At 47.8% G+C, this 18,999-nt stretch overlaps 1 protein-coding gene across 1 annotated transcript in view; it reads left to right on the forward strand.

Annotated features, from left to right (window-relative positions):
- The window catches only part of FDXR (ferredoxin reductase), a 40,269-nt gene that overhangs the window by 1,895 nt on the left and 19,375 nt on the right, over positions 1-18,999 (forward strand). Inside the window, exon 2 of the mRNA XM_015410755.1 lies at positions 4,868-4,965. Coding sequence (XP_015266241.1) covers positions 4,868-4,965 — 98 coding nt within the window. The remainder of the gene's footprint in view (positions 1-4,867; positions 4,966-18,999) is intronic.

Genomic DNA, 18,999 nt, shown 5'->3' on the forward strand with positions numbered 1-18,999 from the left:
TGAATACTAAGTGAATACTATACTATAGCAGAAGAAAGGGGGAAGGACTTCTAAACATCTCAAGTGTCCCCGGCAGGGTACCCTGTGTGTGTGCCCATGACTCTGTAGATTTCCTGATGTTCCCATAAAGCCACTATTTCAGAACCCTGATCATTTCCAATTTATTTCAATGAAGACAATTGAGAAGGACCATCTGTTTCTACAGAAAGGGCAGGTGGGGGCTGTAGCTCTGATGCACTCCATAGTCTTGGGGTGGGGGTGCACTTTCAATATGGCCATGACTGACTGCAGGACTTCTGATGCTTCATACAGCTCATTATCCAGTCTTCCTCAGCCTTCTCAATGGCCAACTGAAAGGGCTGTACTTGTTTTGTTTAACCATTTGGGAATGGCCCCTAAAGAACACTATGTAAATAACCAGTTTCCTTGCTCTAATGTGTTCCGATGGCTACTTGAAAATCATGTATTCCTGTGGCCATGGAGAAATAGCCAATTCATTTCATGGGCCATTCTGTGTAATTAGTTTCAGTATCCCCCGCTGCCTATGGTACAAGCACAGTCTGTGGAAGGATGCAGAAACAGAGTTCATCAAGAAAAGAGGTAAACCAGATTTAAAAAGCACAGACCACAGATAAGTCTTCAACAGGGGAATCTGTCAGACAGACAAAGTGTATGTCAGCGGCATTGTTCCCTCTAAGCTGAGTTACTGTGAGCTAGCTCACAGTTTTTTAGCCTCCGGCTCACACTTTTTTGTCTTAGCTCAGGAGGAATGGCTCCAGAGCAAACTAATTTATGCTGTAGCCACATCGCTCGCTCACAACTTTAATGCCAGTAGCACACAAAGTAGAATTTTTGCTCACAAGACTGCATAGCTTAGAGGGAACATTGGTCAGCGGTCCCTAGCATGGTGCCTCTTGGCACCATGGCACCTTCCAGCACCTTTCGTGGCAGCCATCAAGTGTTTTTAGAAAGTGGGTAGGGCCAGGTGGGGCTTTTGCCCAGCAAGGCTTCTTGATTGGCCATTGGTGATCTGATTGCCTGAGGAGATTTAAAAAATGTTTCATCAGCAGCTGAGAACATAGCAAAAGGGTCTTCATTGTGGGACTGAAGGCAAGCTGTGGCGGCCCATTTGTGGCTGGCTCCGCATTCTGTGGCAGCCCACCACCCTGGGATTCCAGAGGTGCCCATAAGATTAGAATAGTTGGGGACCCCTGCTGTAAGTTGATTTAATGTATTTTTTAAAAATAAGATGTACAGTTATTTATTGGGAAAATATTGATTTTATTGAAATGTTAGCAATAAAAAAGCATATAAAAAACTTAACATCTCCCACTTATTCACTCCCATTCAGCCTGTTTGCCCTATCTACACTACCATGTTATAGTGATTTTGTGCCACCTTACCTGTCAATGATTTCTGCAAGGGATTTTGGAAAATGTAGTTTTGTGAGGTGCTGAAAATTCTCTTAGGGTTCCCTTGCCCTCTTATCACAAACCTGCAGATTGAAAGGTTCCGTATAAGGCAGAATGACTATGTTTAAATCTGTGGTGTGGGTATGCCCATAGCCAGAGAGCTGTTTGATCCCCTCATCCCTGCATGAACAGCTGTTATTCCATGTTATCCCCCCAGATGCTCTTTCCCTTTGGTCTGTGTTAATTCAAATGGTTGCTGAGGGAACTATTGGGGGGGGATTAAAGAGCGCCTTTCTTGTGCCTTGTTTGAAGAGAGAATGTCTGAGGTACATAAATGGAGGAAATCCTAGGAACTGTGTGTCATGGCAAGACAAACAGTTGCTGGAGCCAGGGTTGGACTTCCAGGTTACCAGTTCTAAGCGCACAGAATCTTTTTCAGGCTATGTCGAGTTACCAATTGCAACAGGATGCTAGCATCCTCAGTTTTACAAAGAAGGATTCGATAAACCTCTGGTAGCTAAAAGTTGACGTATATTAAAAGTCCCTTTTTGTTTTCATGGCATCACTACTGTTTGATGCCCGAACCTGAGAGTGCTTGGTGGAGGATGACTTCTCCCCGTTATTCATCTGTTGTTTGATATTCTTCTCTAAGGCATCTATTATTAGCCATTCTGGAAATAGAGTACTAGGCTAGACAGACTATTGATCTTACCAAGTCAAGCAGTGCTTGCGAATGACTGGTGAAAATATCAGGGATGGCTGAGTAAAACCTTAGGCTTCAGTGCATCCTCTTAATCCTCATCTTGTTGTTTCCTTTGTACTCTGAAGTGTTAAACTTCTCAATGACAGCCTGTTTTCAGGCCAACAAGGCCTTGGCAATCACCTCTAGACCTTCCCTTTTCTGATTAACTCAGTCATGTTAACTAAGACTATCAGTGACCTCTGGCCTCTGCCTCTTAGTGCTGTCATGAAGGAAAGATTTCAGACCAGCATTGCTGCAAGGGTCACTGTGTAGCAAATGGGACTGAGATTACAGACATGGTTGCTGACATAAATAGCATGTTGCCAAGGACGGACTTATTTGATGATGATGATGATGATGATGATGCAAAGCCACGCAACAATGTAACTGATACCAAGGTGGAGTCTGTGACCCTAGATGTTGGGTGAAAATTATTCTTCACCAATTATTTGTAACCTTATGCACTAAGGTTCTATAAAAGGGTTTGGATCCTTTCCAATTCCCTTTCATGGATTTGTCGGCCTTCTGGACCCAAGGCTGTACTAGTAAATGCTAATAGGAAGATTGGTGCTAATGCCTTTACTTCATCAGTACAAATGACAACTGGCTGCCTCAACTATCAAACAAGATTGAAAAATAATTCCTAAGCATCAGATAACAGTTCTTAGGAACCAATTCTGTTGAATATTCCACACACATGCATCAGATCTTTGGTTGTTTGGCAATCAGGAGCTTGGGTCTGTTGATAAACATCAATTCAGATCTATTTTAGCTCAGTGTTGAAGAAGAGTTGGTTTTATCCCCTGCCCTTCACTACCTGAAGGAGTCTTCAAGTGGCTTACAATCTTCTTCCCTTCCTGTCCTACCCCTGTGTAGGTGGGACTGAGAGCTCTGAGAGAGCTCTGACTGACCCAAGGTCACCCAGCTGGCTTCAGGTAGAGGAGTGGGGAATCAAACTGGTTCTCCAGATTAGAGTCCACCGCTCTTAACCACTAAACCAAACTGGCTCTGCAAATCTCTGCTGGCCTGTTAATGGAGGATGAAAGTGTGTGTATGTCCCTTCCTTGTTTGGCAGGAAGTGACATACCCTAGGAGTAACAGAAGTGTTCTGGGAATGGAATGACAGGCTCTGGAGTGGAATGACAGCCCCTGGGGGTAGCAGGAGTGTTCTGGTACTGAAGGATGATAGGGAAATGGCTGAGAAGCTAAATGCATTTTTTGCCTCTGTCTTCACTGTGGAAGATGAGAAGTGCTTGTCCACTCCAGAACCGCTGATTTCGGGAGCGGTGTTGAAAGACCTGAGTCAGATTGAGGTGACGAGAGAGGAGGTCCTAAAACTGATAGACAACTTAAAAACTGATAAATTGCCAGGCCCAGATAGCATACATCCGAGAGTTCTGAAAGAACTCAAATGTGAACTTGTGGATCTCCTGACAAAAATATGTAATCTTTCCTTAAAATCTGCCTCCATTCCTGAGGACTGGAAGGTAGCTAATGTCACGCCCATCTTTAAAAAGGGTTCCAGAGGAGATCCGGGAAATTACAGGCCAGTTAGTCTGATGTCGATACCAGGTAAATTGGTAAAAACCATTATTAAGGAAAGAATTAGTAGGCACATAGATGAACAAAACCTATTGAGGCAGACTCAGCACGGTTTCTGTAAGGGAAGATCTTGTCTCACTAACCTGTTAGTGTTCTTTGAGGGGGTGAACAAACATGTGGACAAGGGGGATCCAATAGATATTATTTACCTTGACTTCCAGAAAGCTTTTGATAAAGTTCCTCATCAAAGGCTCCTAAGTAAGCTCAAAAATCATGGGATAAAAGGACAAGTCCTTTTATGGATCAAAAACTGGCTAATTAATAGAAAACAGAGAGTGAGTATAAATGGGCAATTTTCTCAGTGGAGGGTGGTAAGCAGTGGGGTACCGCATGGTGCGACCTCATTTGGAGTACTGTGTGCAGTTCTGGTCACCACACCTTAAAAAGGATATTATAGCTTTGGAAAAAGTGCAGAAAAGGGCAATTCTAATGATAAAAGGGTTGGAACATTTCCCTATGAGGAAAGGTTAAAGCGCTTAGGGCTCTTTAGCTTGGAGAAACGACGACTGAGGGGTGACATGATTGAGGTTTATAAGATTATGCATGGGATAGAGCAGGTAGAGAAAGAGGTACTTTTCTCCCTTTCTCACAATACAAGAACTCGTGGGCACTCCATGAAACTGCTGAGCGGTCGGGTTAGAACGGATAAAAGGAAGTACTTCTTCACCCAAAGAGTGATTGTGGAGGAAGTGGTAGCGGCTACAAGCATGGACGGCTTCAAAAGGGAATTAGATAAGCATATGGAGCAGAGGTCCATCAGTGGCTATTAGCCACAAGGTATAGATAGGGACTCTGGGGCAAGTGATGACAAGGTATTGATAGGGACTCTGGGGCAAGTGATGCTCTGTCTTCTTGGTGCTTGGGGGGGGGGTCAACAGTGGGAGGGCTTCTAATGTCTTGGCCCCACTGGTGGACCTCCTGATGGCACCTGGTATTTCTGGCCACTGTGTGACACAGAGTGTTGGACTAGATGGGCCTTTGGCCTGATCCAACATTGGCGTCTCTTATGTTCTTATGTAAAGCTGCAGCTGAATTTGATATGAAGACCCCTCAAAGTGCGGAACTACTTCTTTTATGTGACTTCTCTGTTTTCATGCAACTTTGTTCTCAGGCATCAAGAGGCTTCTTTCCACAGATGGGCTTATACCTCGGATATGCATAGTAGGCAGTGGTCCTGCTGGATTTTACACGGCCCAGCATCTCCTGAAGGTAACATATAAAAGCATGGACCTGTATAGATGCTGGAGGTATTTGTGGGCTGTGTAATTAGTTAAGAAAGATAGAACTCATTTAATACGTGCCTCAAAAGATTCTGCATGGGGCTTTAATGGAAAACGACCTCCTGGATTTCTGCTGAAATATACACAATTATTGTTGGAATGACAGTGTGCATTTGTATGGTAGTGGCACCACCTGATTTTTTGCTTCTGGCAGCAGCATATTGCTCTCATGGGATGATGTTCCATAGGACCTTGGGGGGGGGGGATACCAGGTGATGTGAGGGGCTGGTGCCGGATGGGAGAGAGAGTGATTAAAAAGTTCTGAACATGCCATACCATGTATATGCAGTTAGGTGTACACATGTACATGAGCACAAAGCAAAGTAAGAGCAATCATTTTGTCCACATTTTGCTCAAGGTTAGGAGTCTGGAAACCAGTTCACCAGAGACCTGAGTGTTCTAGCCGAGGGAAGACTGATGTTGTTGCTGGTGTATTCTGGTTATGCCTTTGCTTTTAGCTTCCTTCTATACAATGATATTTCTCAAGTGAGACACGATGACACAGTTATCACCTATCTGGAGCCATAGCTTTGGACATATGTTATTCCCAGCATTGTGCCTGCTAACTGCACATACACTGCATGTATACATAGTGGCTGTTCTACTATGAATTGATATCTTCCAAGGCTGAACACTGGCATTCAAAATAAATTCCAGGACTGAGCACTAGGAATGTGCATTCTGGAATCCCTGAGCCAAAAATGGACAGAAAAAAATATCTGGGACTGTTACTCTAGTTTTCCAGAATGGTTACACTAATCTGGGATTCTTAGGCATTACATAAAACACCACCCTGAAAAATCTGTGTAGTTTTTCATGTTCAGGTGCTTCCCATCAGCAGCAGGTACTTTGGTTTTCTTTGGCTCTTTGACTTTACCAACCACTGTGCTGGGGAAGGCAGCTCCTGGCTGGTGCAAGCCACACATGGGACCTGGCAGAATTGCAGCTTGCTGCTTCCCTTCCCTGCCTCCTTTTGTGGGGGTGGAGCTTTCTTTGCCAGTATGATGACTGGGGGGGCACCTTAATCGGGGCCCTGTAGAATTGGACCCTTTGGTCCAATTCACTTGAAACGTGGTGGTTCTTTAGTGGACAGGCAGCAGTGGCTGTGCCACAATTTTGGTGTCATATGATTGAAAAACAGCCACTCCAGCCTCCCTTTCCAGAGTCCCCCATAGGGAATAATGACAGAGCTGCAGTTCTCCATCTTTCCTTCCTTTTTCACTTTATGAAGGGAAACAGACCACAACAAAGACAGATGGCAAATATAGAGTTTTCAGCAGAAAGGCAATTTATGTTTTAATTGTCAGTCAATCATTGTAAGAATATGGAAAAGAATGAAGCACTAGGTCTGGGTGGGCTGACAGCAGTGTATTACAAACACTTTGAAGCAGGGCTTCTTCTTTTTTTAAAAAGAGGCGCTGGAACTCTCAAGAGGGAAATGAAGTTTTCAGTCTGTATACTGAAAACTCACGAACCTTTAAACGTTTTTAAAAGGATTTTGTTGAAGAGGTTCCAGTGCATTCCCAAATTTGCCTTTTTTGGAGTTCGGACAGACCATCTTGAAGGTCACGTGTCCGGAAGCTTGAGTGCCTGATCTTCCCGCGCCCAGTTCAGAAGTGTTTGGGTACTTTCGCCAGAGAAACCCCACCCCTGCAGTTTTGCGCGGAAAAGTGGGTGTGGGTGGGAATTTTCGGCCATCGAGGGACCAGTATTGGGCATCCGAGGCTGACAGGCATCTCCAGTTTCCAATCAGAGACGTCCATCCTTCTCCCTCAGAATGGGAGGGGTGTGTATATATTCCCAGGCGACATGTAACCGTCCTTTGTTTTGCATCGTGGTCTCTTGGAGTGTAGTGCTCCTTTTGCACATGGAAAAATCTCATGGTGGGCCTGGGGTGGGGGGAAAATTTACTGGGGTCGCTGGGTGGGTGGAGAAACCTGCTGGATCTCCTGGCCCAAGCTCCACTAGCCAACAAGTTTGACCTTCCAAGAGCCACCTCAGGAGGACAGCTTCAAAGTGACCTCTTGGCCATGGACAGGCAGGACTGCCTGACCAAGCTCTAACCTCATTTGTCCAGACCACAAGTAGTGGTGTCTGGTGTCCAGATACAAGTGGTCTGAATGTCTGCTGCAGTATGCAGACGGGTTATTTCCCGCAGGACTGGGTGAAATTGACAACAACATCAGCATTGACATGGCACTGTCCATGTGGTGATACCATGAACCAGGTCCTGGAGACTCCTGGGGAAACCATGTTGTCCAAACATGGTTTAGGATCATCTTCTGTCCCCCTCCCCCTTTAAGCCAGTAGGAGGAGCAACCCTCAACGATTTCACACTCCCCCGTCTTAGCATGTGTTCTTCCACTCAATGAGTAGCTTTGATGCGTCGGTTTTCCCACATGGGCAGTCTGGTGTTATTCCACATGTGCAGTCAGACTCTGAGGTCTTCCCAGCTTTGTTTGCCACACGGTTCACTGCAGTCTCTCAACCAATCTCTCTGCCTGTAGGCAACGTGGAACATGATTGCAGAGGACAGCCATCACCTTCCGTGCTATACTATTTGTCCCATTGTGTTTCCACCTTGCGGGGTGGCATCAGAAAGAAGTCATTCCAGGGGGAATATGTTTGGTGGAGGTGACATTTTCAGCCCATCAAGTGCCAGCTGCCATGTCGTTTCTCTCCCCTCCTGCTGGGAACGTGGCTGCCGGCCAGATATAGACACGAGTCCTCACAGAGGGTTCTATTTGGGGATGGTGGCATTTTCACTGGGACTGTGGCTACTGTCCACATTGAAGGCCTCCCCAAGGTTCTGAGTGGGTGCAGATGATGGATTGGCCCTCTTCTCTGGAGGCAGAAAAGTTCCTTCACACTGCCCCACATCCATGGGATAAGTGGCCAGCACCAATCTTTCCAGTCATGGAATACTGTGCTGTGTTTGGAGGAATCTCCGGGACGGGGGCCTCAGGGTGTTGGTGTCACCCAAGTGGGGATGTGCCAGTCCCGGAAACTCCTGGCCATGTCTCCATATTCAGTCTGTGGGCAATGTGATTTCTGTGGACGGCCCATTGTTTCCTCAATGGCCCAAGAAGGGGGTGTGCTTCCACGATGGCTGCCATCTTCCATGGAAATCATGGGCCGCTCTTCTACCCCTTCCAGTGAATTGACTACCAGGTTGCACCAAGATCTCCTCCCCATGGTGTGATGTTGTTCATGGTCAAAGGCTAAGTCTGACAGCAGGCCCCGCTCGCCCTGTTCATCCCGATCCATACATCCTGTCTATAGGCAGTGTGGTCACTGGTCACTGGGGATGTGCCAGTCTTCTCTCCATGTTCCATCAAGCAGTTCACTTCGCACTTCGTTGGTCTAGCTGTGGCTTGATGGTGTGTGCTTCCACTGGTGGCTTCTACACCCAGTGACACCCCCTGACAAACTCATCTGACAGGAGGTCGGTGCCCAGTCCTCCGGCCCCATGCCGCCATGGCGTTCCTATGCCAGTGATGTGATCACCTGGCAGTGAAGGTTTCTCCAGTATTGGGAGGCCACCGGACACCATGTTCTGGTTGGGCTACAAGAGACAGCATGTCATGTTGTTTGCCATGATCCCTCATTTCCTACCTACCAACACTACTCTCATCACACATCATCCCCTTTTGCAAAATCTATTCATCCCATCCAGCATTGGGAGATGTGCAGTCCGTGGTTGGGGACCACTGGCAAACCCCCCACATGTGCTGGCTTCACCTCTGGCAAAAGTGATAGGCGGTCACGCAGGATCCCTTCTGATAGGGGGTTGTCCTACATCCAGATGCTTGTCCAGAGTCCACTCATGGTAGCAGCACACCTTATCCCCACCCAGTCTTCCAGCACAGAGAGGCGGTCCAACCACCTTAATGGGTCCCTCCCAGGAGGGCCCATGCCGAGACATCTCCTCCCCCCTTGGGGGGGTGCTACTCAGGATGGGCCCCAGGTCACTTTCGAATATGTGGTTTGAATCCTGAGGGAAATATAGTGGGACCTTTATCCCCGACATCCTGAAAAGAGGCTGGTTAGAAATGCTTCTGGGATGGGAGCCCATGTGGGTCTCTCTCCCGGTCCATGTGTGAGAATGGATGGAGACGGAGGCAGAAGGTCCACTCCTCCTGCATGCTGATAACATGATAACTGCTTATTGCCAGGGTACCGCAGCTCTGATTGGCCACTACAGATTTGCTCTGTGACTGCAGTTGCTGGCCACACAAAGTGGTGTAGGTGGGGTGGACGTTTCCTCTGCCGATGGTGCCTTCTTTCTTGACGCAAGTCCCCCCTCTTATTCTCCTGACATTCGACAAGTTTCCGACACACCATGGCATCTGGCGTATGACAGAGCTTTCTTTTTAGTGGGTTTCTGTCTGTTGGCAAGGTGATCACTGGGCAAGGGCAGCTCTGGCCATGTTCCCATGTGACACATTGTCAGCCGCCCACCATGTCCTTCCAGTCAGCCTTTCCCAGCGTCTTCCTTTGCCATGTCTCCAAGCTCCTTCCCCAGGGCCACGTCCCTTCACTCTGCTGCCTACAAGCTTGAGATCCATCCACATCTAAATCCTCTCAGGGCCCACGGCTACCATGGACCAGGTCCCCCACCGTGTATGCCTCCATATCATTCTGCTGGCCAAGCAGTTCCCTGGTGGGTCCCTCAAGTGCTGATTCCTCTATGCCGGTCCTGTTTCATCCGCAACCATCGTCTGGCGACATATCCCCTGACTAGCTGGGAACTCCTGCTTTCCAATTTATTCCGTCATGGTTTTGGTCCCCTTTCCCAAAATGCTCCATGTGTGATGGCAACCGGATATCTGGGGGATGCCATTTCCAGGCGTTTTCTAGTGGCAGAACCATCTCCCAATTCCTAGAATCTCCTATGACTCCAGCCCCCAACATAATCCACCTGCTTCCAGCCAACGTGATATCCACTCACCACCTGTGGTTCAGCAGGCATTTTCTCGCAGGTCCCTGACACTGTCAGAGGTGATGTTGACTTTGTGCTGCTGACCGTGGACTCTCAGTCCACCCACCGGCCGCAATCATGTCACCCTTCAGTCGTCATTTCTCCAAGCTAAAGAGCCCCAAGTGCTTTAACTTTTCTTCATAGGGAAAGTGTTTCAACCCTTTTATTATTCTAGTTGCCCTTTTCTGCACCTTTCCCCAATGCTATAATATCCTTTTTGAGGTGTGGTGACCAGAACTGTACACAGTATTCCAAAAGAGGCAGGGCAGGTACATCACTTCATTACTCTGGAGTAGGCTGCACAGACATGTCCCCCAAGATGGCCTCCATTTCTGGCCTGGGAACAGGGCTATACCTGCCTCTGTCTCCCAGAGTGGTACTCCACATTGTTCCATCTCCATCAAGAAATGTCCGGCCTCCCACCCATGCCGTCATCCTAGCCAATCTGGCCACTACAGTCACGTCGTCCCATGGATGTTCAAGTCTTTCCTCTGGGTTCCATCAGTCTGTTTGCATTGTGCCCAGCAGTCCAACCATGGCTTAAAGGTGCTGAAGTCTAAGTTGTCTCCATCTGCTGGTGAGGTGATTGCCGCAGTTGGTCATCTCTGTCTTTGGCACTAGGCGTCGTGCCACCGGCCACCTACTGCTTGCTTCTGCGCTTGGTGACTCCTCCTTTCCCCCATGGAGGATGCATACTGTGGTGCCCTGCAAAGCACCGTCCTCCCTATGGCTAACTTGGAGGACCCATTACTGGTGCCAACACGTCTTTGCCCCTCGGTCTACATGCCCATTCATGAGTGACATCTGTAACCCTAGCCCAACCTGCAGACACACATGTCCACACAGACCTTCTTGTCATGTGCCGGTATGTCCCCCTCACTTGTGGGATGGCAAAGTGATAACTGGTCAGAACTGAATGCTCCTGATTCAGGAGTTCACTGGGAGCTCACTTGTCAGTCTTCATGGGCCGTCAAGATGAGATTCCTCATAGGGTCTGTGTCCGCTGGGGTCAGGACTCCCAACCTCAGTTGCCCACCCACCAGTGTCCCCTCACACACCCAATGGCGAATTGACCACCGGCTGTGGCAAGCGTTGCACTCCAGTTTCTCTGAAATGCAGGATAGAAATTTGGCTGTGTGCCCCTGCATCCAGCCAGTCCCCTCAGTTTTATCCTGGTCATGCACGCACATGTCCCCCTCACCCGCCTGGTGGCAAAGCGATAACCGGTCAGGACCAAATCCTCCCAAGCCGGGAGCTCATATAGCCCTGGTTAGGAAACGTCAGACTGAAGTCTCTCACAGGAGTCCCTGTCCAATGGGGCCGTGACTCCCAACCTCAGCCATCTTCCTGTCACAGCCTGGTTGGTTGGACTACGCTTCCGGGTCCCTCCCAAGAGGGCCCACATAAAGATATCTCCTCCCCCCATGAGAGGGGTGCTGCCAGGGAGGCCCCAGGCAAGTTCCCTGTCCCATTGGGCTTGGGACTCCCCGCCTCACCCATCCACCCTCATGTCCCTCTGGTCTGCCGGATGGTAAAGTGGTTACTGGTCAGGATCAAATCCTCCTGAGCTCAGAAGTCAAATTGCTGTGGAATGTCACGACAGGGTCCCATGCAGGGTCCCTGTCCCCTTGGTATTGGGACTTCCCGCCTCACCTGTCCGCCCGCATGTTCCCCTGGCCCGCCAGATGGCGAAATGACTAGTGGTCAGGACCGAGTCCTTTCTCCTTTCCCTGTGATGGAGGGTGCTGCCAGAATGGCCCCACAGAGGGTTCCTGTTTACCTGGGCCAGGACTTCCTGCCTCACCCATCTGCCCACCACGGCCAGGCCTTCAGACCACACCACTGTTGGTCTGGAAAGACTAGGTTTCAGCTTGGTCGGGCAGCCTGTCCAGGGCCAAGAGGTCGCTTCAAAGACATCCTTCCGGGGTTGCTCTGGCAAGCTCAGACCTGTCAGGTAGCTCAGGATCCTCAATTGGTCACTACCATGGTCATAAAAATATACCAACCAGATTCCTAAGCTGCTTCCCTTCAGTCTAGGCTTCTAGGAATGGGAGATGCAAGTCTGCGCATTTAAGGAGCGGCCCCAAAATTGAAATTCACTGGTCGAGGTTCAGTCTGCCCATTGGTGCGGCGATAACCGGTCCTGGATTGGTGAGGGAAGTGAATTTGGGGATGCCCAACCGTAACGTCCCCACCGTCGTGCCCCCATCTCTCTGAAGTTATTCAGCTGTTCCAGCAGAGGGCGCATATATTCCGCTATAGACTTTGCCACCTCACTGGTAGCTTCTGGTTTCGGGCTCTCAGACCCTTTCGCTTTCAAAGGTTTTTCTCTGTCCTTCTTCCCCACCATCTTTTTCGCTTGCTTACTTTCACAATTTTTAAAAAAGTCTCTGAATGTGCGCTTGACTGCTTAGATTCGCTTTGGTAAGTACTTCTAGGCAGTTTCCTTCGCGTTTTCTTCCACTCCCCCCCTCAATCGCTCAAAAGTTCATGCGCATGGGAGGCATCCCTCCCCCGCTTGCCTTTTTCCCATTCGGTGGGGTGGGAAGCTATTTTTTCGCTTTAATAAATGCTTCAAAACTGACTCGGGTTCATAATTGATCACTCAACCTCGCTTTCTCTGGATGGCTCGTCCTGGTGCTTGTGTGGTCCATCGTGGTCCACCGTATGCCCTCCCTGTGCCCCCCCAATGGGGGTGCCCCCACCATTGTCAGCCTCCCCCAGTGTCTTCCTCCACCACATCTCCATACTCCTTCCCCGGGGCCTCTTACCCACAAACATCAGTTCCTGTCCTCTTGCAATGTGTTGTCCTCCTTTCCAGTATCTTCCGGCATGGTCTCTGTGACAACCTCCTATTGGGGAGGACTAGGTTTCTCTTTAAATTATACTGGGTGTTTATAAAATAGGTAGTTCTGGCTGCCACCAGGAATTTTCTAAATTCCAAATCCACTCTCAGTTTCTTATGTTGGTATTGTGACCCAGGGTCTAGGCTTTCAAGGGTCTCTGTGGTCCTGAGGAATAATTGATATGACTTCTGGGATAAATAAGAGAGGATTTATTGAAAGGGAAACAAAATAAGAGGTTGGTTATTATGTAACTGGTTGGGAATAAGGTTCCTTTAAATGAGCTTGTCAACTGTATCACTTTAATACACATATACTGATCCTTCTCGGATCCCACACAGTTTCTTTCACCTCTCTCACTGACTGAATTTCCCCTGAACAACTTCAACTGCTTTTTTCCAACTGTCTCTCCTAACTCTGACTTTCATACATAACTTTCATAACTGACTAACTGACACTCACACAGATCCACTTTAAAAACTCCTCCCACACTCTCTCATCCTCCAATCACAGCACACTTGTCCCTCTCAATCACTCTACTCTGCATTCACTGCACCACAATCAAACATTTAAAGAGACACACACACTCTTAAAACAAGGAATCGTTACAGTCTCATTCCCCTTTCCCAAAATGCTCCCTATGTGCTGGCTCATTGGTAGCTAACTGCACCATTTCTAGTCACGTCCAGCAGCAGCACCATCTCCCAGTTTATAGAATGTCTGTGAGTCCAGCCCCCAACATAATCCTCTGCTGCCAACAAACATGATAACGCCTCACCACCTGAGGTTAGGCAGTTTCTCGCAGGTCCCTGACGATGTCAGAGGCAATGCTGACTTTGTGCCACCAACTGTGGACTCTCAGTTCACCCACTGGCCACGTGATTACCTTTTTACTTCGATTGCCTTCACTGAATGGTCACTGAACACTGTATTGTGCACACCAGGAATGTTGGGATGTTGGGTGACAGTTCACCCTGGGATAGGACTTTCTTAGACTGCACTCTGGGAGCAAAATTCCTTGGCATGGCACATTACCACTTCGTCTTGTTTCCTCATCGGCCATAGCTGTCCTCCAGCATGCTGGCAATCTGATAACCATCCTGGTGAGAATGGCCTGTCCAGTTTTGAGAAAGGTCACTCCGCGCTAATGGCAAAAGCTCACCTGGCACAATAAGCCATGAGCCAACCAATCATCTGCTGGCTTGTGGTTTCCTCCTGCCTGGTGGCCAAGGGATCCCAGGGTGGCCATACTGCGCTGGGCAGTGCTGGTCCCCAATTTTCTCAAAACACCACTCATAGCTGAAGCAGTAAACGTTCCAGACAGGAGAAGGGAGCACTTTGTTTCCCACCCACCAACACCACTCCCATCTCGCATCATCCCCCTTTGCATTGGGAGATGCACTGTCCCTTTTGAATGAAGGGACTGCATGGGCTGCAGATCAAAGTTTGAGTCCAGTGTCACCTTAATGACCATCAGTGGCCATGACTACTAGGCCTTTGTATGTTTTCAGCGAGTGCCATTGGCATCTTGAGGTTCTGGACCACCCACTGGCAACACGGTTACTGGTTGGGGGCTAATCCTCCCAGTGGATTGCTGGAATGAATCCCAGACCAATGCAGGCCCTCATCGGGATCCACCCATTCCCTCCTCCCTTTCATTTGGAGAGAATTATGCGCTCACTGGCTATTGACCTTAGAAGTTGCACTTTGTCCCATGACAAGTGTTGGGTTCATTGGTCGATATAGCATGCTCATCCCATTGCTACGGTGAGAACTCGGTCCTTCCCATACCCAGCTCCCCCCCCCCCATTTCTCCATTCAGTCTATGGGAGAATCCGCATCCTGTAATTTGGATACTCTAACTGACCTTCCCCCATGTCCTCCCGTGTCATTTGCCTCTTCCCGTTTGTAACATGTTCCCTGGACACAGAAAAATCCTCTGGTATCATGTGTATCTGTTGGTCTGGGTCCCCGGCTGTGGTCGAGAGTGGTTTACCTCAGACCAGATGTGTCCTCATCCAGTGTGACCTTCAGCTATGACCACCGGCCACAGGATTACAGGGTAGCGTTGAATCCTTCCCTAATGTGGTCTCGCCATGGTCCATGTCCTTGATGGAGTGTGAGACCAACAAGTGGTGGACCTGAGGGCCCCCACCATGGCCTTCCAATCTTCCATCCCACTGTCGCAATCTGTTGGGATTCACAGATCAAGGTTCCGTCCTGCCTCCCTACAGCCCGTGGGCTGCAGCACAACAGGGCCATGATCATGACAAGCAGTGCACCATTGGAATATCATAATCCCTCTTATCCTCTTCCTTTGAAAGGCCATGTTGTTCTTCCTGACCAGGGTCCTGTTTTCACTGAGGGCAAATCTTTCACTTTGCAGGTGGCTGCTTTTGAAGACTTGATTTTTGTACTGGTCTCTTATTTGTACTGTTCTTAATCAAACAACTGCAGGCTGGAGATGGATCTTTGTGAAAAGCTTCCCTCTGGCACACGGTCTTCTTTACGGTTTCTTTTTTATCCTTAACATGTTTGCTGTCTTTATCCAAGATCACAGTGCGTGTTTGTAGCAAGTTAATCCTCTGCTTGCTTTGAGAAAAAACAGACAAAACATGTATTTTCTGTCCACCTGCTGACAATGTGATCACTGGCCACCTACAAATCCTCCTGTGAGGTTACGGTGTAGATGCTGAGGATGGCAGGACCTCAGGTGGATACGAGAGAGGCTCCCAGTTTTGTAGGCAGTTACAGTTTCTACTTGCAGAGCTGGCAGAGAATCATAAACAGGCTTGTAGCCAGAAAATTTTATGGGTGGGGAATGAGTTGTGTTGGTGAGCACATCATTATTTATTTACTTTATTATGAATGTGCTATGATGTAGTTCAACATCTCTACAAGGAATCATTCTACAAAAAAGGTTAAATGATAATCCATTTTGTTTAAAACCAAATACCATCTTCCTTTATTTACACACTAGGAATAAGACCCATTGTGGAAATAAATATGAGCTCTAGAAAGAGGCTCTGGGCGGGTGCTCTGGCCTTGGGCACTCAGCATCAATTTGCTGTGGTGACCTCAGCAGGGTATAATAACACAGAACTTACCATTTTCTCCAGGGGAACTGATCTCTGCCATCTGAAGAGCAGTTGTAATTCTGAGTGATCTCCAGCCCTCCCCTTTGCTTTTTTACTGACAGAACCAAGCTTGGTTGCCTAGCAACAGCCACTGAGGAAAAAGGTAATCCCACAGGAGCCAAGCAGGAGAAGTGTCTTCATCAGGAGAGACAGCCATTTTGGCAGTTTATTCTGTGAGGGAAGAGTGTCCAGGCTGGCAGTGGACAGGGGAGAGGAGTGATGGTTGATGGGCCAGTGGCTGATGGAGTGCACAGCACAGCACAGCCAATGGGAGAGCTGGAAACAGCCAATACATAGGGCAATTATATATATAGGATGATGAACAGAGTCTTGTAAATGCATGAAGATCCCCACCCCCATTTTGTCCCACTTTCCTGGGTTGCAGTGTGCCATATGGGAATCCCCCCCAACCATGTATCACCATAAAAGTATCTGTTTCTTCCTCTGAGCATGGAATGAGGCTGTTCTAACAGAGATCACAGAAGAAGGTACATTTTCTTGGATGGATGGCCCTTTTGATTCAAAACACCATCTTCCACTGAACTCACCCCCCCCCCAAAAAGTCCAAAACCTTGCTCTGGTTTGGCTCCACATAACTTGCTACAGGAAGACTTAAGGATAACTATATAGCCACTCAGGCTGGAATGCAATAGGGTTATCAAGGGCCTGTAGAAAATGGCTACTTCAGAGGATAGATTATATGGCAATACACCTGATTAATGTCCATCCCCCAAATCTCCAGGAATTCCCCAACATGGAGTTGGCCACCCTAGTGAGTACGTGCACACACACTTTTCCTTCCCTGCTGCCTGGCATGCAGGGGGGAAGAGCAGCTTTTTTGCTTCAGGCAGATGGGAAGAAAAGTGGGGGAGGCTCCCCTCTACAGGTACAGAGATTGACTCCCATCCCCCCCCCTGCAGATTTTACAGTGATTTTAAAATGCTTTGATGCTCTGATCGACTGTGGGCTTGTGGTGCAGAACTCTTCACCCCCCCCACACACACACCCAATGTGTTCTCAAGGGCCAAAACAGCTGCATGGGCAGCAGCACACACTGTAAAATGGTCACAAGTCCACTTGTGAAGGGCAGAATACAGAGGCTGCTGCTGCCACCCACCCCCTCTGATCCCAACCACCTTTGAACATTCCCCACCCAGGCTAAAATAGAGTTGTTGTTTTTAAAAAGCCTCTAAATGTGCTACGGTGCCACAGTTGGGAGGGAGGGAGGAGGAAATGCCCTCTCTCACTGGCAGAAGACGTATGACAGATTTTACAACAACCTCTAGTGCTGATTGGAGGGGCATGACAGATGATTGGTGGGGCCATGCCCCTTTGTGCACTGCCACGGCTATGGGCCTGGCCATAGAGTACCCCCAGAAAGCAGGCAGTGTTGCAGTGCAGGCACAGAGAGGTGTTTGGCACCCAAAACAAGGTAGACCAAGCTGTGTACCAGGCACAGAGGCTTGCATTTGGTGCCGAGGAAGGCATTTGGCGCCTCAAGAAAGGTAGATAGCATAGCAGAGTCATTATAGGGGCTTGCATTGTTCTGAAAAATGTGTGATTCCTTAGGAGAAGCAGATGCTGGAATATTAGTGCCTGGTGGAAATTGCTTTAAATGCGCATGCAGTGCACTAGGTGATCCATGTGTAGACAGACAAACTGAACTATTAAAATGGGTGCACTCAGTAGGAGTGATGCACAAAGACTGAGTGTCTATGCAGCAAATAATCAGAACAGCACACAAGACAGTGACTCTTAAGAGGGAAAACCTGTGGAAGGTCAGTAGGTTTAGACTGGAGTTACTGTCTATAGGATTGCATTGTAACCTACTCACAGGCGGAATACAGAACTAACAGACTTGCACTAGGGCTAAAACTAAAGAGAAAGCAAATGAAGGTGAAACCACACACTAGCAAACAGAGTAAATCATTAGAACAGAGTCTGAATCCAGTGGCACCTTTAAGACCAACATAATTTTATTCAAAGTATAAGCTTTCGTGTGCAAGCACACTTCTTCAGAACTGAGGTAGACTCAAACTTTGTTCTGCTGCTTCAGGCCAACATGGATACACACCAGAGTAAATCAATGACATTCTCCCTTGTGCAGAGGCCCGTTATATAATAGCTATGACATTTGCAAAGTGGAAGAACATATAAATGAACCATGTTTGTGAGAGTGGTACTAGCACAGGTAAAGTAACTGCAAAGATTGCTGCTTGCATAGAATAGAGAAAGCCCTCTCCAAACCAGCAATGACTGGTCCTTCTTTCCACAGTGCTCCCACCATTCACTGGAAAGAAGACCTATCATTTTATTCTCTATTGACTCTCCCTCACCAGGAGTCTGAACTCTCTAAACCGGACAGTCTGGAGCCAGAATCTGCTGGGTAGCCATGTTGGTCTGAAGCAGCAGAACAAAGCTTGAGTCCAGTGGCACCCTTCAAGACCAACAAAGGTTTATTCAAGGTATAAGCTTTTGAGTGCATGCACACTTCTTCAGACATAAAGAAGAAGTGATTGTGCTTTGAATCAATGCCAACGGCCGTATTAGCTCGCCACTATAGTAGAACACCTAAGGAACAGTGCTTATGTATTTCTGGCTCTTCCGTTATTGAGGATCTCTCCCATTATATCCTTGATTGCTCATTGTATACCCAACCTAGGCTAAAATTTCTCTCTGGTATTTTATCAGTTTTAAGCTTTTATTCAGACCCTGAGAAGATTATATTTTTGTTAGCTGATTCCAATGTCAATGTATCCTACAGTATGGGTCTATTTGCCTTGGCTGCAAAGAAAATACGGGCCAACGTTGATCTTAGGGGTACTAGTTAATATTGATCTTAGTGGGTATGCTGTGATTTAATTAACCATTCATAACTTCGGTTTTATGGTTTTATAATATTTTAGACTGTATTCTATTTTATATAATTATCTATGTTCTATAGTATTTTTCTCTGTTTTTGGTTTGTAATGGCCTATGGCTAAATACAATAAAACCCTTCT

This window comes from Gekko japonicus, unplaced genomic scaffold, assembly GCF_001447785.1.
Source record: "Gekko japonicus isolate JY-2015 unplaced genomic scaffold, Gekko_japonicus_V1.1 scaffold15, whole genome shotgun sequence".
Classification (NCBI taxonomy): Eukaryota; Metazoa; Chordata; class Lepidosauria; order Squamata; family Gekkonidae; genus Gekko; species Gekko japonicus.